Source organism: Bactrocera neohumeralis, chromosome 6 (assembly GCF_024586455.1).
Source record: "Bactrocera neohumeralis isolate Rockhampton chromosome 6, APGP_CSIRO_Bneo_wtdbg2-racon-allhic-juicebox.fasta_v2, whole genome shotgun sequence".
NCBI lineage: Eukaryota > Metazoa > Arthropoda > Insecta > Diptera > Tephritidae > Bactrocera > Bactrocera neohumeralis.
Window position 1 is genome coordinate 5,112,359 of NC_065923.1, and position 25,559 is coordinate 5,137,917.

The window sequence follows — 25,559 nt, forward strand, 5'->3', positions numbered from 1 at the left end:
TTGTATCAACTAATCGTCTAAAGCTCGTTCGCAACTTGTTGGCACTTTCTAAATTTAGTTATTTTAATAATTTTGAATGAGAAGGTTTTAAAATGGTTAACACTGGAGACGTTTATATTGTATCCGCTGCTCGTACAGCGATTGGTAATTTTATATTCGATAGAGTCCTTCTCTATATGAGTTAATTCGGATCTTAAAATTATAGGAAGCTTCAATGGATCACTTTCTAAAGTGAAAGCATCGGAACTAGGTAGTGTTGTTATTAAAGAAGTGCTAAAGAGAGCTAATGTTAACAGTAATGATGTGGACGAAGTCGTCATTGGTCAAGTGAGCAATATTTGAAATCACATCATTTCATGTCATTTTAATCAACATATTTACTAGAGTCTTACCGCTGGGCAGGGTCAAAATCCTTCACGACAGGCTACCCTACAAGCAGGACTTCCTATAAATGTCCCTGTTTATAATATTAATATGCTTTGTGGTTCAGGATTAAAGTGCGTGCAGAAAATATAATTCGTATATGGCATTCTAAAGTATACTTTTATTTTCAGAACTGTCGCCTTAGGTTTCCAATCCATACGATGTGGCGATTCCAAGATTTCTATTTGTGGAGGCCAAGAGAGTATGTCTTTGGCACCACACGTTATCCATTTACGAAATGGTATCAAAATGGGTCCTGGAACAATGTTGGATACAATGACTCACGATGGCCTCACCGATGCTATGCACAACATTCATATGGGTGTCACTGCCGAAAACCTGGTAAAGCAATACAATATTACTCGTGACGAACAAGATGAGTTTGCGGTTCACTCACAAAATCTGGCTGAGAACGCGCAAAAAAATGGCTTCTTCGAAAAGGAAATTGTCCCAGTCGAATTAAAAACGCGTGCGGGTACTCAAATTTTTGAAAAGGATGAGTACATTAAAGCGGGCACTACAATTGAAGCTCTCAAAAAACTGAAACCCTGTTTTATTGAGGTAGAGAAGATATTATAAAAAAGTTTAATTAAAGTCTCCGTTTCGTTCAAATATATGTTTGTGTAGACTGGAACTGTAACAGCTGGAAACGCTTCAGGTATTAATGACGCTGCTGCAGCGGTGTTGTTAATGTCAGGGGAAGAGGTGACAAAGAGATCCATTAAACCAATGGCAAAAATTGTGGCTTGGGCACAGACTGGTGTAGATCCTAAAATCATGGGAATTGGTCCCGTGACTGCTGTTGAAGCGGTTGTAAGTAAACTTTAACGCCTTAGCCTTATATTTGCATTGAATTCAATTTCATTCTAAAGTTACAAAAGGCTGGTTGGACAAAGGATGAAGTGGATCTGTTTGAATTAAATGAAGCATTCGCAGGTCAATCTATTGCAGTATTAAAAGAGCTTAAAGTCAACGCCGATAAGGTGAATGTTAATGGCGGTGCCATTGCATTAGGTCACCCTATCGGTGCATCGGGATGCAGAATTCTAGTTACATTGTTATATGCACTTGAAAGGTTGAATGTCAAAAAAGGCGTCGCATCATTATGTATTGGAGGCGGGATGGGTATCGCCATGGCTATTGAACGTGTTTAAAAACGAGAATAATTATTATTTATACTGATTTGATAATGAGACATTCTTATGTAAATGTAAATTATTTGTTATAACCAAAGTCAATTGTTATGTAGAACTAGAAATGCAAATACTTATATGTATGTATATATGGAGCTTGCATAACTATTTTAGAAGTAATTCAATAAGCATACACATATTGGTCAGGGGAGAGTAATTTACGTAATGTTACCTATCAATATTGTTTACTTTGAAATAAAAACAACAAGAAAGTTTGTGGTGAGCTTTTCTTATAAAACTTGTGGTATGTGGTACATATAGAGTACACATGAATATAAACTATATAGTATCTGTAACTAGAATGATATTGTTCAGAGTCTATCACCAACGCTACTTGATTACATGTTCCACCGTTGCCTATTTTACGCTCCGCGTATACGTCGGTTGAATTATAATTAATATTTGCCGAATGAAAAACCATTATCGAGTATAAGTAACAAAATTCTAAAATCGCACGCACCTGTCTACTGCTTAAACATATGTATACAAAATATAGTAGAATATATAGTTATGTATACATTTTATTCATTGTACTTAGTCACATATACATACATACGTTTACATTATGAGAACCAATCTAATATACGTAATTCAATAATAAATGCATTTTGAGCTTATTTATGTAGTTGGAATAAATTAATGTGTCTTTTAAATATAGTTTTAACCAAGAAACGTACGGTCACCAACTTTTAGTTTCAATTCTTTGGTATGCTTTCAAAAACTTCAATGGACCGCAACATTAACTCCATGGCTACTTTTCCAGATAATACACCATTCCATTCCATGTAATTCCACACAGATCCCATGAAAATACAAAATAATAGACCACCTGATATGAAGAGTTTCAATATTATGCACAATGTTCTAAATCCTAATGGAGATGGATATTCCAAGAAAACTACTAAAATAAACGCAAGAATAACAGCGACACTGTAGTAAAATATACGATCTATATTCAGTTGATCTAGTGATGTTTCGCATAACGATATTGATTCATGCAAAACAGCTACACGTTTCGATATAAGACATCCGTCAGTTTTAAACGCCGCTTCTTCGCTAATGTGATGCTCTTTATTTCTAGAAGAAACAATACATGCTCCTTCCCCAATACAATGTTCAGCATCTCTTAAATGCAACTTTGCTAATACAGCTTCGTGGTCAGAATAGCTGAAATTTTGGCCAGGTACAGGTTCGGTCAACGGCAGTCCATAGTCAATAATAGAAAGAGCAATATTTTCAGGACTTCTTGCGAATATATGATCAATATGCACTCCAGGTGACATATTGTTAATAGCATTAGAAGCAGTATAGGAATTTTTTTGATATTCATTTGTTACAATATTTTTAGAATTGCAACAATCTTTCATTTTTGATGTATACAAGAGAACCCTGAAAGTAATGAAAAGCAATATGTATATTAGCAAATAGTATTTGAATAAAAAAATTTCCATTTAAAATTATTAAGAAAATACATACACATATTTATGACTTATTGAAAAGATTGTATTGTAAATTTAGTAATAAAATTTGGATATTAATTACTTGTATGTCAAATCATGAGGTTGAGCATTTAAGTCTCCCGCAAGAACTTGTAGAACAGAGTCACCTCTTGTTGCCCGAATAAACTGTGCTGTATCGAAAGCCTGAATTACCCGGTGAGTTTTGTAATCATCATTGTTGTTATTATATTCCGCATGAAGCTAAAAATTATTAATATTATAACGCATTTAATATATGTATATACGTATACTGATTACTAGACTATATATGATATTTACATGAGTATTGTACAGATGTACTACATGCTTATCCACGAGGATTCTACATAAACCAACTCCTTTGCCCCCAAACCAATCAGCATGCTGAATACGGTGAAAATAACCATTAACACTCCAAGGATGAAAGAAAGAGCTTAAAATAGGATATTTAGACAATACCAGGAGGCCTGAACCTATAACACCACTGAAAATAATGAAGAAATTTGCTTTAAAATTATAAACAGCTTCTGAATATACACCATGACTTTTTACCTGTAGAAATAGTGAGCGTAAGGTAATACTGACTGGGTAGCGTTTTTCAGGGTTTCGCAGTCTTTACGAGACCAAACTTCTTGTAGAGAAACTATATCATATTTGCCTGAACTAAGCTCTAAGCCTATTGCGGCTATTCGTACCTCACGGTCCTTTGAGATAAAAGGAAAAGGAATTCCCCTGGAATATTATAAAACAGATATTAAAATTTGCGTGGTGTTGACATGATTGTATCTCAATAAAAATACATACCAAACATTTAGTGTTAAAATACTTAAATTTAGCAACATATTTATATAAAAAAATATACATATAGATATGTAACAAATATATTTATGTTTATGATAGTGCTAGTGATAACAGTATCGGACCAGTCGGAACACAATAGTCGAAAAGTTAAATTTTGTGTTGATCGACGATGTCATCAAGAATTTATCAGCTCTAGTCTGCATTACGTTTTATTGCAAGGATAAGATTTTTAATATGGCTCATTTATATGCCATTCACGCAAGTGGTCAGGAATAATAATTATTCCTGCAAGTGGTTATACTACCCTCACTGTAAACTTCCACAAAATGAAATTAGTAAAGTATTAATTTTACATTTTTTTTGTAATTATAGTTTTGTGCACTACTTCAACTTCTCAAAAATATTTGAAGCTTTCAACAAGCTTCTCTAGTAATTTCAAAGGGTAATTTGTTTCATTGCCTTTATTTAGTACACGTTAAAATCATATTACATTGTTATATTTTATATTTAAATATTTATTATATTTTTAAAAAATTATTTTCTATTGAAATAAAACAATTTAAAGTTCATAATCACCACTAACACTTTGTTCTTGATCATCTGTACCAACTTCTTCAAAATCTCTCTCTAATGTAGCCAAGTCTTCACGAGCTTCCGTAAACTCGCCTTCTTCCATTCCTTCGCCTACATACCAATGCACAAATGCACGTTTCTTAAACATTAAATCGAACTTGTAATCCAAGTTACTGAATGCAACAGCAATTGCAGTTGTATTTGATAGCATACAAACTGCTCGAGGAGTCTGGGCTAAATCTCCTCCAGGTACGCATGCAGGTTTCTCATAATTAATTCCTATTTTAAAACCTGTTGGACACCAATCCACGAATTGAATATGTCGCTTGGATTTTATAGCCGATACTGCCGCGTTTACATCTTTTGGTACAACATCCCCACGATAGAGCATACAACAAGCCATATATTTTCCAGCACGTGGATCACATTTCACCATCATATTTGAAGCTTCAAAACATGAGTTTGTTAATGCCATTATAGTATTGTGCTCATGCGATGCATTTGATGAAGATACCAATGGAGCGTATGCTACTAGTGGAAAGTGAATTCGAGGATAAGGTACTAAATTTGTTTGAAATTCATTAAGATCGACATTCATAGAACCACTGAAACGTAAAGAAGCTGTAGTTGAACTAACAATTTGTGCAATAAGGCGATTCAGATTACGATAATTGGGACGATCAATATTCAAACTATTCTGACATATTTCGTAGATTGCTTCATTGTCTACTATAAAAACGCAGTCCGAAGTCTCCAAAGTCGCGTGTGTAGTCAAAACTGCATTGTATGGCTCTACAACTGACGTTGAAACTCTTGGTGACGGGTACACTGCAAAATCCAATTTACATTTCTTACTATAATCTGCAGTTAAGCGTTCCATAAGTAAAGAAGTAAAGCCCGATCCAGTTCCACCACCAAGACTATGAAATATTAAGAAACCTTGAAGACTTTCACATTGTTCAGATAATTTTTGAATGCGATTCATAACTTTATCAATTGCTTCTTTTCCGATAGAGTAATGGCCACGTGCATAATTATTGGCTGCATCTTCTTTTCCAGATATAAGTTGTTCTGGATGATACAGACTCTTAAGGTTACCTGTACGTACATCATCTATAACTGTAGGCTCAAGATCAACAAAAACAGTGCGTGGTACATGTTTGCCCAGACCAGTTTCTGCGAAAAAGGTATTCGAGTCATTCGTGGTTTCATTTTTAGTATCTTGAGATAATTTATTCGATCCATTCGTATTCTCTGCTTTACTTTTAGTAGAGCCGTCAACATCAATGCCGTGCTCCAAAAGGTACAATTCCCAGCAAGCATTTCCGATTTGAATTCCTCCTTGCCCGATTTGAATTGATATTACCTCACGCTTAAAAAATAATATCAATTTTAAATACTCCTAAAAGATACTAATTGCTTCATCTCACCATTTTTAAAGAATTTATATGTAAAAGTTAAAAAGGCGCCAATATTTCAACCCCAAAGCAAATTGCAAAATAGCTGCTATTGCGAATATCTTAGATGCCGTTAGGAAAGATAATGTTCTTAATGTCAAGGCACAATTAAAGCCTAGCACATTAAGCTAATTCACGTATGTACATACTTATGTCCTAGTTTAACAAATGGTATACATTCTGTAGAAGGGAGGAAAACCGCTTTGAGTGCTTTTCAAATATTTTTTTCGCGCCATTTTAAATCAATTACACAATCGGTATCGACGCAGTTTTAACTTTAGTATAATATTTAAAACTTTTTATTGAAATATGTATGTATATTTTAAATCAAATTTCATTTATGGTATACATTTATTTATATATAGATATGTATATAAAAAAAATTAAGTACATATTGTTTTCTTTGAAAGCTCAGAAGTTTAACTAATTTTACTAATTTTTAAAAAGCTTTAAATGTATGTGCTTGTGCGAACCCGACTTAAATGTGAAACCAATAATGATAACGGATATCTGCTGTATATATACTTAGATAATTACGTAAATAATTTAAATAATGATAAAACTACCGGATTTATTAACTGGTATTAAAAAAGAAATTGTTTAAAGTAATCTCTATTATTGCCTTTTCGAATTCTAATAATCCAGAAAATCATGGTTTATTTAAAATATATTTTTAATATAGTTAATACTTTTATTATATACGAAAACTTTTGCGATGAGGGAGATCTTTCAATCCAGACATATTCGATATTTCCAATAGTTTTCCATATTGCCACGTCCGAGAGAGTTTTCATTAAAATTTCGATATATCGATAAGTACATTCGATAAAATGTGGCTTAATCTTTGCATATCGCTTATTAAACAATTTAATGAATGATTTTAGGAAGATGAAGGAAGGTTTTATCAAAATCTCTGGTGGGCCTACCCACGTAATTACTTGGGGACGTTGGATAGAAGAGCCTATGGATAATGTGCCCGAGATTGTGATATGTATTCCAGGTAATCCCGGCTTAGTTGGCTTTTATACCGAATTCCTGCACTTATTGTATGAGCAATTGGGTGAAAAAATTCCGGTTTGGATAATTGGTAAGATTCGCAGTTTTTAAATTGATTTTTTTCAATTGCTGTTTTCGTTTTTAAAGGTCACCTAGGACACGAAGAACCTTCAAAGGATTGCAAAACGGAAGTTCCTTGCCTTAAAGGAAATGAAAAAATATTTGATCTGAATGGACAGTTAAATCATAAAAAGGAATTTATTCAACGTTTTGTGCCACGCAATACAAAAATTCATTTAATTGGTCATTCAATTGGAGCATGGATGGTGATGAATTTGTTAGAATTTCAGGATATTCGGCAGCTGGTTAAAAAATGTTACCTTCTATTTCCAACAATAGAGCGTATGATTGACTCATCAAACGGTTGGAATTTCACCAAAATTGGGATTCCACTATACACAGTTCTAGGATTTGTAATTCCATTGTTTAATCGGTTACCAAAATATCTTCAAATTTGTGGAGTACAAATATATTTCTGGCTCTTAAACATACCGAAGTCGTTTATTGAAACCGCTTTAGAATACTCGAAGGCTCCTGTGATGGAAAAAGTAATATTTTTAGCAAAAGATGAAATGGTACGGGTACGTGATTTAGATCAAAGTTTGATGGAGAAACATTTACCATTGTTAAAGATGTATTATGGTACGACGGATGGTTGGGTACCAGTCGAGTATTATAATGAAATATGCAGAAAATATCCCAAAATTGATGCTGAATTAGATAAAGAGTCTATAGATCATGCATTTGTATTGAGAAACTCGGAGTCAATGTCCCGAATAGTAGGTAAAATGATTAAGCAACATTCAGAAATATTGAAATGAATGCATAGCTTTCCATAATTTTTTCTTTGCCATAAAATTAATAATATATGTATATGTAATTAGAAATTTTTTTCATACATACATATATATAGATGTCGATAACTATCATTATCGGATTAAATCCGACTAATAATTACATATATTAAATGAAACAAATGTTATTAACATTTTAGCTGAGGATGATTTATATATATATATTTTTAGTGGTATTTTGGTTGAATTAATACATAGCTACATATATTAAAACAAAAAAAAATGTAGTATTTTATTCAGATTCTGAAACCGATGGACTGCGTGAATGAGACTTAACTGAAGACTTGTTCTTTGTACGTTCGGGTGAAGAAGAAGGTGAGCGCGAAGCAGATCTCGACTTTGAAGGCGATCTAGATCTTGAGCTTGACTTTGAACGCGACCGTCTTTCAGATTCACTACCAGAACGTGATCTAGATCTAGATCGGGAACCGGAACGAGATCGACTTTCACTATGAGAACGTTGTTCTGACGGTGATCTTGATATACGACGCACGCGCTTGGTCTCAACACTACCTTCACTGTCGCTGTCACTTTGATCTCTGTTAGCAACATGCTTTCGCTTGCGTCCACCAGCATCGCTATCTGATTCACTCGTTGATATCGTAGCTTTCGAAACAATTTTTAGTCGTTGCTTGGCTGACAACTTTTCTTTCGATTCCTTTACTTCTTTAGCCTTCTTCTTTTTCTGATTCTTTTCTCTAGGTTGAATTTCACCATCACTGTCACTATCATATTTGTCTTGTGCCGATTTTCTCTTCCTACCAGCACCCTTTTTACGTTCCTTGGGTTTCTTCTTAGAACGTTCAGCACCATCAACTTCTCCAACATCACTACCAGAATCGGAAACATAGCCATCTTTGCGCGGACGACCACCTCCATTGTTAAATGTAAATGATATATAATAAATGCAAATAAATATGCAAATTATTTTTATATATTATATAAATTTGACTGTACCTTTCTTGCGCTCTTTGGATTGAGGCGGATTTTCCGAAATAATCAATATACCCTTCGTTTTCTCAACATATTCCTGGCGTTTCACAAGCATTTGTTCTCGGGACATCTTTTGTTCTTCTTCTCGACGTTTACGTTCTTCTTCTTGTTTCGTCTTAAAGGCCAATCGTTCTTCTTCCTGCTTGCGACGCAAAGCCTTTTCTTCCTCATCGATACGACGAGCTCGGGAAACATGATATTGGGCTTGAGACAATAGATCCTGACACTGATTGGCCTCAATGCCAGCAATCTCAATATTGAAACGTGTTTTATCACCACAAATCGAGAGGTATTGAAAATATCTTCGAATTTCAAAAAAATGTTCTGATTAGCAATTTTTTCACATGAACCTGATAGGGAAAGCTTCACAATACCTTTGCGCTAATTCCAATTCATGAACAGCTTGTAACACTACATCAAGAGTTGACTTTTCGTCTTTAAGGATAGCCATAGCCAAACGTTGCAGTACCACAGCAATGTTGAAAAGTAATACCTGTAAATTTGAGTTTAACAAATTAAATAATATTAAAAATGGCTTATATTACTCAAAGTATTTCTACATTAGGAAATTATTATTCGGCTGCACCGAAACTATAATACCCTTCACAGGTGCATTTCTCATAGCATGAAAGGGTATAATAGATCTTTATATATGTTTACAGACAGACGAACACAACTGAATCGACTCAGCTCGTCGTGTTGTGTTGATTATCTTACCGTATCTTGTGGCGCAACTCTTCTCGCTTTTAGCAGGACAGTTTTTGCTTCTTTGAGTTTACCTGCACGCAAGTATGCACGTGCCAAATACTGCATCACTTCGACATTATGATGTTTGTAGAATTTTTTCATACAGTTCTCGTACATTTGTATTGCACTGATGTATTGCTTCTGCTCAACATATATATGAGCAATATTTAACCAAACATCTGAGAAGTCAGCCGTTGCCTCTCGAACCTGTGCGAATATATCTCGTGCTTCTATAACACATCCTTTATGGGCCAATACAGCGCCGATGCCATTAGAAGCCCAAATATTTCGAGGATCATTGCGCAAAACCTGTCATTTAAAAATTTATAACTGATGTAAACGGTGTGATATACTATGTTAGTACGATACCTGTTTATATATAGACAAAGCTTTCTCCTGATGTTTTCGTTCCTTGTCCTTGTCTCTGATCGGCTGATGAAGTGTTTGCAATGAAAAATTTCCTAGTGCAATCAACGAGTATGCATCCGTAGCAGTTGTAGGATTTTTCAAGATTGTTTCAAAATTTTTTTGGCCCAAAGCAAATTGCATTTTTGCCAAATGCAAATTTCCTAACAAAGACCTAAATAACATTTACGATAATTATCATCAAATATAAATTAATATTAACCCAATTACCTTGCATCGGGGTTGTCGTTATTGATATTTAATGCGTCCTTAAAGAAATCAGATGCTACGAAAATGAGACCTTTGTCACGAGCCATACATCCCAATCGTAAGTAGCAGTCAATATAATTAGGATGTTCTTTTAATATATCTTTAAACAATTTATCGGCTATGTCAAAGCTGCACATAGCTTCATTGAGACGAGCTAAATTATAGGTCATTGTCACTGATATGGAATCGTAATATTGTTTATCTGCATTCGAGCTATCTGCTTCCACTCTAGCTCTTTGTATTGCTTCGTTTAACTTTTGTTTTGCTATAGCTAAGTTGCCAATTCGATAATGTAGAGCGGCGACATTATTTAATATTTCTGCCGGTAATTCTACTTTAACCTTTTCAGTTAGAATATTCGATGCTGTAGCGTAGGCGTTTAGAGAAGCTTGAAGATCATTTTGTTCTAAAATTTGGGCTAGCTCTATCCAAGCTTCTACGTCATCAGGAAACTGTTCAGTAACCTTCTTTAAATGTGACTTTGCCATGTCACGTTTTGCTTGTGAATTTGAGTTTGCATAAAGAGAGCCCAAAATCTTCATTGTTTCATAGTTTCCTGGTTGTATTTTCAACACCTTTTCAAAACATTGAGCAGCCTAAAAAATAAATAAATTTAACTATATTTTAATGGTTATTAAAAGAGTATTTCTTACATTTTCAGTATCACCGCGATATATATACATCTGTCCAAGACCATAATGAGGTAATACAAAATTAGCAGGTGCGATTTGGGTTGATTGATAGTAGTATTGAAACGCTTGATCATAATCACACTGCGCATGAAAACTGCGTGCTAATTGGTAGCAACTCTCGGCACGCATCGCTTCATTTTCGGTGTTATGAAAAGCATGCAATGCCAAATGTTGAACTTTTTGGTAGTCTTTTTTGAAGAAAAAGTGGTTTGCTAAATGATTCAATACCATAGGGCTTGTAGAATCAATAGTATAAGCTCGCGATAGCATTTGGACACCTAATTTGTTTGAGTCGGGTTCATGCAAATTAAGTTTTAATATTGCCAACCCAATTAAAGCCCCAACACAATTAGAATCGAGTTCAAGTGCTCTTTCAAATGCCTGTTTAGCTTTTTCTTGATTGTTCATTTTAAGGAAACAATGACCCATGCCCATACGAACGTTCGCCGGACAATTCGGATTTGTACGTAGTGCTTTTTTATAAAAAGCTAAAGCTCCTCTATAGTCCTTTTTATTGAAGGCGATGCATGCTTTGCCCAAAAGCGATGGAATATTTGCAGGCGATTGATTGAGTACGAAATTAAATTGGGCGTCTGCTTGTTCCATTTTATCGCCTTCTAACAAGCAGAAATAGGCTCTACCCAACAAATGATTTTGATCGTACATAATAATTTTGTCAGCAGTTGTGTACAAGTTTGTGGCCTTCATAAATAACTCTCGCTTTTTCTCTTTCGATTTTTCCCGATTTGCTTCCTGTACGTAATGTGCAGCCAACATATCATATGCACGCATTTGATCTTTCTCCATGTCACGATAATCGGTATTCCCTTCAGTTCTAGCCGTTTCCAAAAGCCTTATGAAGTCTGCTGTTTTTTTCTCCTTGTAGTACGCCAGCTACAAATAAATTATGATATTAGAATATATGTATACATTTAAAGAATAATTTATATATAAAAACTTACCGCCACGTTCACCCAGGTATTTAACTGGGAACGCTCTTGGCGTAAAATAGCTAGTACTTCCTGACATTCTGGTAACTGATCCGGATGAACCTCAATAACCTGATAGCATTAAGAGAAAAATATTCATATCTACAATACAATAAAATGCATACTGTTATATTACCTCGTCAGTATCCCGCAATGGAATTTCAATAGGCGCTGACATGGTTTTTAATAATCTTGAAAACGCAGCAACCAAAACAAAAAACTAATTACTTCGCCAATGCTGGTTAACGTTGAGAGCAATATATCGATTATAAAAACTATCGACTAATTTACTTAAGCTAAGGCTGCGTACCAAACGGTACAAAAATTAAAATTCTGACAGGGGAATGTGAAATGTGACATTTTTTGTGGTGAATTCGTAAGCTCCCGAGTTGAATAAACTTTTAACAACTTATAAATATGAATATAGACACGCATTATGAGAAAACGAATTTAAAATGACCGCTGTATACATAACATGTATGTTATAAAATATGTTATTAACTTGTTATTATTATTTATTTCATTCAATACATTCTGAATAAGAAAACTCAAATTAAGATAATAGAATAAAATAAAAATAGTATTTTAGTCTAGCAAATTTTCTTTTCGAATTTTTCATCTTGTAGAGCTGTTAAGAGAGTAGACTTCTTCTTACGTTTTAGTTGGGTTACACACCGCAACACGTTTGTTTTTTAAAGTAAGCAGCTCTTGGATTATAGAAAAATGACTTCGAAAGTATGCAAATCATTAAACAAATATTTTCCAAGGACGAATATAAGGCAGTGAATGATGATCATCTGAATCTCTAAAACCCACTAATGTTTGAAGTAATTGACATACGAATATAAACTTCTACTACTTTACTGGCGTAGACACCGCTTACGCGATAATAGCCGAGTTAACAACAGCGCGCCAGTCGTATCTTCTTTCACAATGTGCCGCTAATTGAAAATACCAAGCGAAGCCAGGTCATTCTCCAACTGGTCTTTCCAATACTTTCAGAGCTGGAGTGTTTTCGTCCATACGTACGACATGACCTAGCCGGCGCAACCGCAGTCTCTTAATTCGCTAAACCATGTCAATGTCGTCATATACATACATATGTACATATGTATATCATACAGCTCATCGTTCCTTCAAATGAGATATTCGCGTGGCCAACGCGCAAAGGACTATAAATCTTTCGCAGAACCTTTCTCGCGAAAACTCGTAACGTCGACTCATCAAATGTTGTTATCGTCCACGCCTCTGCAGGACGGGAATAATGAGTAACTTATAGAGTTTGGTTTTTGTTCGTCGACAGAGGACGAATCTAAACCACAATAATAAAAACAACGTTATTATTATAAGAAGAAAATCATGAACAATTGTAATAGGGCTGTGTGTCAGTGGGTGTGAAATTGACAGCCATTGACATATTAAAGTGAATGTGCCGAAAAAGTAAAAAAGGATAAGCTCTTTTAATTTGAGTTAATGAAACTAGTCTACATATGTAGTTTATCGAGGTATGGCTAAGATATATAAGACTAATAAAACTTTAATACATGACATGTATCATCACGCTTATCTTCCTAATAATGAAAATTTTGAAAATCCTTAGATGTTTTCATTCTGTATGAAGGCTTTTGGATTCCTTTGATTTAACATATTACATTGTCCAGTTAATTAATACCAATCACAACGACCCTAATATTCATAACAAGTGCTTATATGTATATCGTGCTGTGTTAATAAGTGTTTTATATTTTGTATATATGTATTTAAATAAAGTATATAGATAAAATACATAGGTGTGAAAACTTATTAACTGTAAGTACAACAACGTTAAAGTCCAACTTATAACACAAGTTGGTCCTGTTTTAATACATTTGAGTATGGTTTAAATATAATTCATTGACCCATAGTTAAAAATAAAATTAGATCCTTTTTAATATTGGAAATTGTAGATATACAAGTTTTTTTTTAATGTACCCCACTAACTTTAAAATGCATTTCACTTTCAACTGTAACTATGGGTGTATATTTTAATAATTCACAACTGATTAAATTAATCGAATATTAATATTAGTTTCGTAATCATGAACACCTTTATAATATATCCGCATTTTTAATAATGATTGCTACCGCGATCTGAGTATTTTCCACTAACTTTGCTTATCGAATAATGGTCTGAATAACCGTCATATTTGTTCCCTTTGTAAGAAATCTCTTTGGTAGGTATATAACCGATGTTATTTTGCCAATGTCTTGTCCAGTAAAGATTTTCATTACGCACTTGAGAAGGTGTTTTGGCGTCTCTGCAAACATGCACGCAATATATCATGCACCCAATGAGAGTGAGGAATCCAAAAATTAAAAATATAATCCCAAGTATCCTACAAAAAGAAATTGAGGTATAATAAAGAAAATGAAAAATTAATGAAACTATCAAATGCATACCACACATATAAAGGATCATAAAATTGCACAACAATCACAAAACCCAAGGTTACGAGAATCAAGCCCAGATTCAAAAGCAACATAAGACAGCAAACTCCTTTTATATTAGGGCAAAAAGGGTTTGGCGCTGACATCGCATCTATTTTTACGCCTCTTTTCGTTGTTGAATGAACACTTGGTCCCGTCTTTGCCGTGCTTGCCATCGAGTAAACACTATGTGATGCCGCACGAGATTGTGGTCGATGACTATACCGACTGTTGATGGAATAAAAAGGAAACAAATAAGCACAGAAACAAAAAATTATAAGATTCCTATTGGTATATTTCTAAAGTAATTATTCATAAATAAAGTTCATTTGTACGCAGATTATTTTGTCTAGGAGCAACAAAGCTTTATTAGTTTTATAAATTACTCTATTTACTATTTTATATTCACCTTATTTCTGAAGGTTCTTTATAAGCAGCACTAGTCACATAAATTTCACTGCTTACATCACCCCCTTGGTCATAAGTAAGAGTAGAAAATGCGCGGGCTTGCGGTGATCCATTTGACCATTTTTGATTATAAATTGCACTACTCTCTTCTGGTGGACTTTGCTGGTTTTGATATAAATTTGTTTTGCGCGCAGAACTGTATGGATATTCTTGTGTAACTGTATATCCCGCCGCTGATGCTGCATTATGTGATTCTTCACCATCAGTAGAGTAAGCGCGATTAGAATGCGTATATGCAGGGTATCGCACGGGTTGACTGTGTGTTGCAACATAATGGCCACCTTTAATTCTAAAGGAGTACAGATAATTTAATCGATTTAACTTTTTATGTATCAGGAGATATACAAATTACCTATGGTATATTAATGAAAATTCAATTGGAAAAACTAAAAATTATATGTCGCACTTACTTCTCAACTCGTCTCTCGTGCATTATGTCTGTGTATATTTCCTTATTTTAGTTGTGCCGCATGAATGTAGCAAGGACCTGGAAGGACATTTTTTATTCATACGTGTGTTAGTAAAAGTTTATAGTCAGATTTACTATATAATTAGCAATCAATCTTAAAGAAGTAATCAAGGAAGCAGGTGTTAAACCTGCAAATAACTTCAAAAACTAAACATACATATGTACATGTGTGAAACTAAAAATATATTCGTAGATGACATATTCATACGTGGGTATGAAAATCGCAAGAAACAATGCATGAGGAAGCAGTCATACATAATTTTATACGTTTATCTGTATGTATGTATTTTAATAACGACAGAGGAATTTGCAAGTGGATTTTACCTTTTGAAATGAATTTTAATTTTTAATAATTTAAATCGTATATACATATGTATGTATATTAAAAAAATAGTAACAGGATACAAATAGAGTATTATATGCAATATAAATGTAAGCAAAGCAAATGCATTGTCTGCCCACTTATCTATATGTATATACCCCATACATACATATATACATACATAAGTATGAAAATACGCATAAAATAGCTGTTTAACATGTGTTCATACATGCATATGAATAACTATATGAGTTATACACTTCCAAACTGACAAAGGTTCAGTGAAAACTTTATGCCAAATTAATCAATCTAAAATGTTTTAAATATAGGCGGAAAATAAATCTTTCGCACATACGCCCCCACCTACGTGTTTTTGCATGTTTGCATGTAGTATATACAAAATATATGAATAGTTCCTTTTTATATGGTATACTTACGTAATAATTTTAAAATAGCACCAACAAACACTTGTAAACTAAAGTAAACACTCACAGATTTCAACTCGCCATCAAGGTTAAATATTGAAATCTCGGTTTGAACACCTTACACCTAGAATTTCAGTCGATTTTAAACTTATTTATTTATGTTTTATATATTTTAAAACACTCCTAAAAGTAGCAGAAAATATTTTCGCAAATCTTATGTCTACTTTGTTCGCTGTATATGTATCAACAAACTAACTATTCTCCATTTTCTTATTTCTATAACCGAAAGCTTTTTATTATTGCCAGGTTATAAGAACCTACGCGTTCAGCGTCAACTCTAATATCATCAAGCAGAAAGACGGCGCTTTTAGCTTTAAACATAAAATGCATTTGGAAACCAGTTTTGTACGCCAAACTTAATAATCCCAAGCTCTAAGCCTTAACTTATTATTGCTAAAAGTAACCGGTTATTTGTTGCGCTTTGTTTAACTTTATCATAAGAAACCTAAATTAATCGCTATGAAAAATCTTTATTTTACATTTATATCTCTTACAGTCTTTGAAACGTAATTTTACTAATATAAGTTTAAGAACTAAAATGTTTTGATTGTTATGTGGAATAAGCCCTTCGTAGTAAAACTCCAATAATGCCAATAATATGACACCTCTTCGATTCACTTCAGAATTGGATTTGCTATTTAGTTGCTAAAAACAAAAAAAAACATTGATATAACTCAATTACCTTTAATGTGGAAAATATTACCTGCACCTAAAATGGGAGTCTTAATATTCCATATTTTTAATAACATTTCATAGGAATTTTTTTAAAATATATTTAATGAAAATGATTTATTTAGCGCTGTGTCTGATACATTATGACTACCTATACGGGGATGTGTATTAGTGTTTGCTCGCTTAACTCCGGTAAAGGTATTAAGATTGAACATACCATTGGTAGACATATCTCCTTCTGTTGCTTGAAAATATTTACTGAAATTCAAAAAGAAATAAAAGTGGAATAAAATAAGATTTATCTTTAATGTTTACTTGCAACAAAAAATATATGAAAAGTAATTCAGAATTTACATATTGCAATTATTTTCATTATTTTTGAAACTACTATCTTGAAACGTGTTCTCATACACAAAAGATTTAAGCAGCAAACGTGACCTCGATTGCAATGGTGTGAACGTGTGTGTGTTCAAAAAACAACGGAAATTTAAAAATTAAAAATATGTGGGGTTGGAGAGTCCGATCATCAATTTTTTTATTATGGTGATATAAATACCCCTAAAATACAATACAATTTTAGCTGTATTCGTTGCTTACTTTGTTTTGCTAAAAGAAATGGATCAAAGAATTTGTTCGTGAACCAAAACCAATATTCCAGGCTCCACATTCACCCGACAAGGCTCAGTGTGCCTTTTTCCTGTATTCAAACTGTATTCAAAAATAAAAAGAACCTTGAAGGGCCGTCGTGTTACGAGCAAAGATGACATTGAAAGCGCACCGCTGAAGCATTAAAGGCTATCACAAAAATCGAGTTTAAGAAGCGCTGGCATAAGTGCATAAAATCGAATAGGGACTAATTATGCTCAACCGATCTTGATGAAATTTTACACAGGTCTTGTATTTTTTTTATCAAAATGTGCGCGCAAAAACACACACTTTTTTTGTTTTTCTTTCGTCCAATACCTAGTTTATGGTCTTAATTAAAACACGTATTTTATTCTTTTTACTTTTAATAATCCTGTAAGAAGCTCTGCTGTCAACTCGGAAGCACTTTTTTCGAGAAACTGCCGGCGATGACATCGTAGCCGAGTTTTGAATATTTTTCATTGAAAATTGCACAAAATCTTTGTAAAATAGAAAAAAGTTTGATACAATATTTCATTTTTTATGTGAAAAAAAATATTGAAAGTAGAAATTTTTTGCTCTAGGAAGCCCATGGAACCACTTTAATGGGACAAATAATCCGTTAATTTTTGAACACACCTCGTACACTGTCTGACACAACAAATCGTCAAAATAATATAAATCCGTTTTACTTTGATAAAAGCGAATTTGCTTTCTAAGGTGAAATCATTATATAAATAACAGTGTTGGATACATATGTATATGTATACGTGATATGCAACGATAAAGTATACTTGAAATCATAAGGTGATGAAAATTTTTCCTGTCCGTTTGACTTGAAATTAAATCCACACATAAATTAACAAATGGAACAAACACATTGAAGTTTTCGTGCATATAATCAAATTACTTTTTGAATTAAATTCTTTTTCTAATCCCAAAAATCTTAATCAAAAATTATTTTACTACCACAAACCGGATTAAAACAAAAATTAATTAAAGAAATCGCATTAAAAAATTGTTTTTAATTTTAAACCGTAAATACCGAAAAAATAATACCAAACTTACAATTAAAAATTAATAAATAATTAATAAAAAGATAAATTGTTTTAAAATTTACATTTTTTCACGTTTGCGTACTTCGAGTTCCACCATTTTGATTATCCATTTTTTTTTATTAAAAAATTCACCACTCTGATTATTACAAACTCCTTACTTACTAACTTACTTTAATTGTTTATATTATATGTTACAAACCTGTTAGGCTGCAATTCAAATTTCTTTATTTTAAGTACCTCCCTTTCCAATTGTTTACGCTCATATCGCAGCTGCTCGTATTTTTCGTATTTCTGCTTTGAACTAATCTCCAAAGCATTACACTTTCTTTTAACTCTTTCCATTTCAGTTCGCTGAAAATTAAATAAATAAATATAAATGTATTTTGGTATGAGTACTATCATAAAAAACATTTCATTAAAGCTCAACATTATTATGATAAAAAAAATAACAAATAATAAATTAAGAATTTACATTAAATAGAGGATTAGTAATTATTCGGTGACATACTTTACGAAACATTCCTTTTTTAAAACTTTCTCGCTGTTTTGCCTGAAAACTCAAGATGCGTTCATTTGGTTCACGCCATGGTTCAGGATTTAAAAGCTCCTTTGCATGTGCTGGCATAACGTTGCATAATACTCGATAACGCTGTGTTTTATTACAAATTGGACAATTTACTTCACTGGACACATTTATATTATTAATAGCGAGCGTTGTTGCACATTTTTCGCATATCATATGATTACAAGAGAGCAAGAATATTCTCCTTCGCTTTCGTATATATAATTCTAAGCAACGGTTGCAGTGTATCCAATATAAACCCACATCTTTTGGCAATTTTAAATTTGAATTTGTATTAAGATCCTCGAACGATTCTCTTTCCATAGTTTTTATTTCAGTAATTCAAATTTAAAGATGTAACTGGTTCTATAACTGTTTGTATAAATTATGTCCGTTAACGAATGTTAAGCTCAGTTTTCACAAGATAAACATCACAGTTGATCTGTGCATTTTTACTCTAATGCCTGATTCACATACAACTTTGGATTCGCTTTGCTTCAGACTTTCGCTTTGGCAGCAAAGTTCGATATATTCTTTTGTATGATTATTTGGCGAGCAAAATATTGGACAACTCTCATCTTTTTACGCATTGCTAAGCAACAGAGACTTTTTTCTGGTATATCCTTGACTTTCTTCGCTTCGTTGTTAAAGTATGAATTCGGTTATAATGCTTTACAATAGAATTTGGCTTCAATTTGCTGCAGACTTTTAATTTTATTGATAAAAAAAAAGTTTTTGAGAACGTACTCAAAAAAGGACGTTATTATAATAAAGTTTTCGTTGCTATGGAAAGCAAACAGAAGCAAAATGTTGTACAATAATCATCTTCCGAGATATTAACCAAATTTAAACATTTCTTTTATATGAAATATTAACTGAATTTATATATTTATATATATTATTTATTGTTTATAAATATTTATTTATATATTTATGTATATTATTTATTGTGTATAAAAAGTTATAATTTTGGTAAATGTATAGTTTTTTTTGTAATCGACTTATTTTGACGCGAAGATAACAAATCGGTAAATGGAAAGTCGTTTTTTCATTAATGATTTTTTTTTTTGAATTTTTTTAAGTTAACTTTTTGATGCGAGTTCGAAGGTCACCAGAGTAGATCAGGGTTATTTTTTTTAAAGCACGGCCAAAGACTGCCATTGCATGAATCAGTTTTTTGTTTCCTAAAAAAGACACTGTAAATACGGATTTCTCCTTCTTTATTGGCGTAGACACCGCTTATGCGGTTATAGCCGAGTTTATAACAGCGCGCCAGTCGTTCTTCCTTTTCGCTGTTTGGCGCCAGTAGGAGATTCCAAGTGTAGCCAGGTCCTTCTCCACCTGGTCTTTCCAACGGCGGCCTTCCTCTTCCTCTGCTTCCCCCGGCGGGTACTGCGTCGAATACTTTCATAGCTGGAGTGTTTTCATCCATTCGGACGACATGATCTAGCCAGCGTAGCCGCTGTCTCTTAATTCGCTGAATTATGTCAATGTTGTCGTATATCTTTTATAGCTCATCGTTTCAGTGACTATGGCATTCGCCGTTGAAGAAGTGTTAGAGCTAGTTGCAAGATAGACGATCTAAGTTATGACTGTCAACATAGACGTAAGAGCCTAGTCGCGAATGCAACGACTGTTTGTTTGATGACAAGAGATATTTCGTCTGGCCTTCGTTCACTACCAAATCCATTTGCTTATTTATATTGAAGAAGTCGCACGATAGAGAGTCCCCTTCACATTCGATAGAACCTTATATGCGATGTTGAGGAGGCTTATCCCACAGTAGTTGGCGCTGATTGTGGGGTCTCCCTTTTTGTGAATTGGGTAGAGCACCCTTAAATTCTAATCTTCGGGCATACTTTCGTCCGACCGTATTCTACAAAGAAGCTGATGCATGCTCCTTATCAGTTCTTCGCCAACGTATTTAAATAGCACGCCACATTGTTGTTCTTCAGACGGGAAATTGCTATTCTGGAGGTTCTCTTGAGGCTTAGATGCGCTTTGGGGCTAGACGTTCATCCAGAGGGGTGAATACCAGGATTCGGCGACGGAGTCTCTCGCCCACCACGAATCGTACACCGAATTTGCTCCTTTATATGAACACTGTAGTAAATGCCTACTCGCCTAAGTCATTGTCCCGTCCATCGCACTTCTTGGACATCGGTGATGTCAGCCTTAACTCTTACGAGGACATCAACCAGCTGGGTGGCGGCACATTTCAATTAATGGACTGGACATTCCAGGTGCACACTCTTAATCGTAATCCTTCATATGTTTGCAGTGGTCGTCTCTCATCCGTGGCTGTTGTGGCCTTTTTGTTGGGGGTGTTTTTTTACGTGGTGGTCCCAAGCACAGCGCATAACTCTGATTCGCCTTCTCACTTTAGTTCGCCTCCAAACGGATGTTTTTTGGCTACCCAGTGATACTTGGTCTAAGACGAGAAGTCGTTTCAGGCTAATTCTAAGAGAATGGGAACTTTCCTCACATGCGTGAACTTCTACACATGGCTCCATCCTGCATATTTTTCTATATATCGGTAAAATTAAGACGATTAAAAAATTAATTTTCACGGCTTCCTTCGCCCCTAAACTGTGCATAAATTTATAAATTTATTTTGAATATGTTGATATTAAATTCCATTTTAATGTTACATACGTAATATTACGGTCTGCCAAAAAATAATGAATCACCTTAATATGTTATGTTATTATAGTTACCGATTATTAATTTTTATCGATAAAGTATTATGTGAAATAAGGCGGGAAATTTGCTGAGTGTGAGGAAAATATTAGTAAACATATCAATGTGTTTGAGCAATCGAAATAGGAAAATTAGGCAATAAAACAAGGATTATAAATGGAATATCGCAATAAAATGGAGAAAACTCTGGTTGACGAAAGCAGTGATGATAACATTGCATACTCAAGTAATTTTAAGGTAATACATCCATATAAAAGATAATAAAAATATATAATTTAATAAAAAATCTAACTAGAACAAAAACACACATTTTGTAGAAAATACTGTGAATTGAAGGGTTTTACGTTATAATTTCATATAATGGCAAGTTTATAAAAAAAACAAATGTAATTATTTCTCACAATTTGTAGGAGATAGAAGATGATGACACCAACAATATAAATAATGAGGACCAAAATAATATTTTTGAAATTGATGAAGGAACGCACAAAGTGGGGGAAGAAAGTATTCCTCATGTTTCGGAACAGGTGGAAAAGGTAAAATATTAAAATTAAGAAGGATGTATGTATATATTTCCCTCTTTATTGATATATAATTTTATTTTATAGCTATCGATACCAACTGATAAGCAAGCCATCCAAAGCCAACAACAGCGTTTACAAAGAGAAGCTCAGTTTAGGTAAGAGCACAGAGATTTTATCTACCGTATTTTTTACATTTAATTGTATAGCATTCCGTACCATAAGCCAAAAAAATATACGTTGAAGGAATTTCTTAGTCGGCGTACTATTATTAAACCTTGTGAATCCGCCAAAGAGAACGGTTTTTCGGAAGCTTTGGGAAGATCAAAAAATTTGAAAATGTCCAAAGAAGAATTAGAAATTTATTCGTAAGTCATGTATATTAGAAAAAAAAAAATAGTTTTATTTTTAATCTCTTTTCTATGTATATAGGAAATTAATGGAAGACAGAGCCAAAGAAGCATCTGAATTTTTCAAAGATGATAACACCGATGATTCAAAACAAAAGGGCGGCAATTGTGAGGAAAAGGTTTCTAATAGTGAACATGAAACCAGGAATAAAGCCAATACCCTTCCTCAAAAACTCAACAAATCAAATGAAAATGAAAAATGTCGAGGTGAAAATGTGTCGAATATTGTAATTACGGAAATTGTAGAGCTTCCAAAATTGAATCTGAATGATATAGCTAAGGACTTAAATTTAAAAAATATCATAAATCAAACTTTGATGCCCAAAGAAAGGACAGAATTTCCATTAGAATCAAATTTAAAAGTTCCTCAGCTATTAGAGGCGAGTCCTACATTAAACGGAAAACAGGACATCACATTCGATTTGATATCGACTGAAAATGATACCCCTAAAACAATTAGCAGGGCTAATAGTTTGCTGGAAAGACTTATGAAGACGAACACTTGCCATAAACCTAAAACTAATGACACTATTGGGTGAGTGGTGCAAAAGTGCATTTAATATCTTTCATCATCTAAGAATAAAAAAATATCTTTGTAGAATTAAAAGAATGAAATGTAAAACAAATACTCTAATTGATGAAGCTGAACCTTATTCGAATAAAAAACCTGGAGAATCGTTTTTAAAATTGAAAGACAACCTGAAGTCCATCATCTTGGAAAAGCGTAGAGAAGAATTGAAGAAAAAACAAATGGAGGAAAATAATACGAAGAATGCTATTGATAATCCTAAATATTTTGAAGATTCTATGGAGTACGAGGATAAGCTATCGGTAAGAAGGTGTTTGCAAAGTATGTATGTATAAATGCTATATCGATTCGTAATATTCATTCTAGCGCGATAGCTCTGACAACTCTGAATCCGAGACCGACGGAGAATCTGTACAAGAAGAGCATTCTGAAGTTGATGATGAAGACGTTGCGATTGATAAAATCCAAACACCTCTCTGGGATTCTAAACCGTCAGACGTTGGCAGTATGCGAATAGAACTTGACTCTGACGATTCCAATGGATGCCAACATTTTAATCCATCAGTAATTAGTCAAGTACCCGCAACACAAATATGTAATCCAGATGAGGAAGCAGATCAATTAATAAATTTATGTTCTGGCACTTTTGAAACGCAACCGACTAATACACCAAAAGAAATCATCGACAATGAAATTCTATCATCAAGTGAGGAAAATTCTCCACGTTCAAGTGGTAAAAATATACGAACTAAAAAGTTTACAAAGAAAATAAAGAAATCCAAAATGAAATTGGGTTTCTCTGATGATGAGGCTGATGAGTCCGACGACCCTGACACAAATGAGGTCACAAGCGAAAAAAATGTATCCATTAATGACGAGCCTGCTACTTATATTGATTATGACTCAGAAGAAAATGAAATAACTGTGGAATTGACCAAGCAAGACTGCTTAAAGAAAGCAGAAACCTTTTTCGAAAGGGAGGCAGAACTATCTGAATCCGATTGGGGTAGCGCAGATGAAGACGAAAAGAATTTGGATCAATACGAGAATGAAGTAGGTGACGAAGATGTGTTCGACAAAGAGGAAATAAGAGATGAACTAGGGAAAATACATGCGTGAGTATTGAATTTCTGGTATTAATGTATTGACGAACGTAATTTGTCGAGTTGTATTTATTATAATTTTGGTGACAAATGTCTAGGCGTAAAATGTTAGACGAGGATTTGCGGCAAGTACATAAATTGCAGGAAATTCTATTTGAAGATGAAGACGAAGCTGCACAACGACAGCGTAAATTTCGGTGGAAAAATTTAGACAATTCTTTCAACCTTGAAATTAGTCAAAATAATGTCACAGAAACAAAACCGGAAGAAGAAGGTAGTGATGATGAAAACGAGCATTTATGGAGAAAAATTCGTTTTGAACGCGAACAGGCGATTAAGGATCATTTTTTAAATGAAGTATGTTGTTCATAAGTTTGGTGTAGGTATTACTAAGAAAAACTTTATTTTTAGAATATCTTAGAAGCGAGCACATCGGATGTTACTTCCAAAATAAATGACATTAGAAATGTTACAAGGATAAATGTGTCGAAATCTATCGTCGATGGGTCTGATGAAAAAGAGAAGTCTCCATTTTTGATATCGAAAGAACTTATCAAAACTGAAAGCGCCAAAGCTCGAAGCTCATTTCTGCTAAGGAATAAAAAGGTTTTATCGAAAACAATATGTTCGGTTAAAAGCAGTAGCAACGATATAAATACGTCACCAGACAAAATAGGAGTTAAAACGACAAATTCTAACAAATTTGTTTTTACTACATTAACCTTCGAAGAACATGAGGTATAATATCACATAACCTTAATCATATAATATCTAACGATTATCTCATATTTATGTTAGACTTTAAAAAGGAAGGCCGATGATACGAATGGAGGTATCGATACCAAAATTATTAAGAAGGCTAAAACCGAAACAAAAAAGGGAGAATTTTTAATAGATAAATTATTGTAAATTTTATTTTTGTCCATAACATTATTTTTACTTGAATTAAATTTAAGAAAACACATGCACAAATAGTAGTACATTTAATAAATTAGTAAAGTTTTTTGCTTTAAAATTAAGTTTTTTTTACACAATGAACCAAAAAAAAGTAATTTACTTTGAAGTGACTTAAGTATTAAAACTTTTGAGTTGCATCCAAAATTGAGTAGGAAAGTGGTGTTTTATTAAGGTTCATAATGTAATTGAAATAAATTCAAAATATCTATGTCTTCGAAAACTAAAAAAATGTTTGTATAAATTGACATTTTTATACTATTTAAGGAAAACTAATACTTTTAT

The 25,559-nt window shown here is 33.4% G+C and overlaps 8 protein-coding genes across 10 annotated transcripts; 3 read left to right on the forward strand and 5 right to left on the reverse strand.

Annotated features, from left to right (window-relative positions):
- Nucleotides 1-12: 12 nt before the first annotated feature.
- On the forward strand, nt 13-1,831 carry LOC126760945 (acetyl-CoA acetyltransferase, cytosolic). The gene is made up of 6 exons (XM_050476764.1): nt 13-144; nt 206-327; nt 385-497; nt 555-984; nt 1,051-1,236; nt 1,296-1,831. The coding sequence occupies exons 1-6, from the start codon at nt 93-95 to the stop codon at nt 1,575-1,577; spliced, it is 1,185 nt and encodes a 394-aa protein (XP_050332721.1). The 5' UTR covers nt 13-92; the 3' UTR covers nt 1,578-1,831.
- Nucleotides 1,832-2,119: 288 nt separating this feature from the next.
- On the reverse strand, nt 2,120-4,017 carry LOC126760944 (putative neutral sphingomyelinase). Its single transcript, XM_050476763.1, has 5 exons — nt 3,899-4,017; nt 3,647-3,826; nt 3,395-3,578; nt 3,159-3,316; nt 2,120-3,005 (listed from the first exon to the last, which is right to left on the reverse strand). The coding sequence occupies exons 1-5, from the start codon at nt 3,934-3,936 to the stop codon at nt 2,312-2,314; spliced, it is 1,254 nt and encodes a 417-aa protein (XP_050332720.1). The 5' UTR covers nt 3,937-4,017; the 3' UTR covers nt 2,120-2,311.
- Nucleotides 4,018-4,341: 324 nt separating this feature from the next.
- Nucleotides 4,342-6,003, reverse strand: LOC126760946 (tubulin alpha-4 chain). Its single transcript, XM_050476765.1, has 2 exons — nt 5,899-6,003; nt 4,342-5,840 (listed from the first exon to the last, which is right to left on the reverse strand). Exons 1-2 carry the CDS (start codon nt 5,899-5,901, stop codon nt 4,455-4,457), a joined length of 1,389 nt encoding a protein of 462 aa, XP_050332722.1. The 5' UTR covers nt 5,902-6,003; the 3' UTR covers nt 4,342-4,454.
- Nucleotides 6,004-6,755: 752 nt separating this feature from the next.
- On the forward strand, nt 6,756-7,988 carry LOC126761279 (lipid droplet-associated hydrolase). The gene is made up of 2 exons (XM_050477313.1): nt 6,756-7,012; nt 7,069-7,988. Exons 1-2 carry the CDS (start codon nt 6,796-6,798, stop codon nt 7,800-7,802), a joined length of 951 nt encoding a protein of 316 aa, XP_050333270.1. The 5' UTR covers nt 6,756-6,795; the 3' UTR covers nt 7,803-7,988.
- Nucleotides 7,961-12,185, reverse strand: LOC126761278 (RNA polymerase-associated protein CTR9 homolog). The gene is made up of 9 exons (XM_050477312.1): nt 12,068-12,185; nt 11,905-12,003; nt 10,904-11,836; nt 10,212-10,846; nt 9,945-10,155; nt 9,546-9,884; nt 9,203-9,321; nt 8,793-9,130; nt 7,961-8,708 (listed from the first exon to the last, which is right to left on the reverse strand). Exons 1-9 carry the CDS (start codon nt 12,107-12,109, stop codon nt 8,068-8,070), a joined length of 3,357 nt encoding a protein of 1,118 aa, XP_050333269.1. The 5' UTR covers nt 12,110-12,185; the 3' UTR covers nt 7,961-8,067.
- A 1,452-nt stretch (nt 12,186-13,637) lies between these two features.
- LOC126762136 (uncharacterized) lies at nt 13,638-16,427 on the reverse strand. 2 transcript variants are annotated; one of them, XM_050478668.1, is made up of 5 exons: nt 16,149-16,427; nt 15,276-15,352; nt 14,807-15,154; nt 14,371-14,625; nt 13,638-14,306 (listed from the first exon to the last, which is right to left on the reverse strand). In XM_050478668.1, the coding sequence occupies exons 2-5, from the start codon at nt 15,296-15,298 to the stop codon at nt 14,039-14,041; spliced, it is 894 nt and encodes a 297-aa protein (XP_050334625.1). In that variant the 5' UTR covers nt 15,299-15,352; nt 16,149-16,427; the 3' UTR covers nt 13,638-14,038. The 2 variants fall into 2 exon arrangements, with proteins under 2 accessions (XP_050334625.1, XP_050334624.1); XM_050478667.1 differs by having other exon boundaries at nt 16,094-16,426.
- A 183-nt stretch (nt 16,428-16,610) lies between these two features.
- LOC126761590 (RING finger protein vilya) lies at nt 16,611-19,507 on the reverse strand. Its single transcript, XM_050477902.1, is given in 6 exon segments — nt 16,611-16,786; nt 16,845-17,071; nt 18,695-18,846; nt 19,004-19,387; nt 19,390-19,429; nt 19,479-19,507. Coding segments are annotated over 5 exon segments (771 nt in total). The 3' UTR covers nt 16,611-16,786; nt 16,845-16,905.
- Nucleotides 19,508-21,825: 2,318 nt separating this feature from the next.
- LOC126761990 (claspin) lies at nt 21,826-25,292 on the forward strand. Of its 2 annotated transcripts, XM_050478447.1 has the most exons (10): nt 21,826-21,994; nt 22,168-22,293; nt 22,366-22,436; nt 22,488-22,646; nt 22,711-23,223; nt 23,288-23,519; nt 23,584-24,332; nt 24,419-24,677; nt 24,732-25,058; nt 25,119-25,292. In XM_050478447.1, exons 1-10 carry the CDS (start codon nt 21,914-21,916, stop codon nt 25,227-25,229), a joined length of 2,628 nt encoding a protein of 875 aa, XP_050334404.1. In that variant the 5' UTR covers nt 21,826-21,913; the 3' UTR covers nt 25,230-25,292. The 2 variants fall into 2 exon arrangements, with proteins under 2 accessions (XP_050334404.1, XP_050334405.1); XM_050478448.1 differs by lacking the exons at nt 21,826-21,994; nt 22,168-22,293 and having other exon boundaries at nt 22,364-22,436; nt 22,504-22,646.
- Nucleotides 25,293-25,559: the final 267 nt, after the last annotated feature.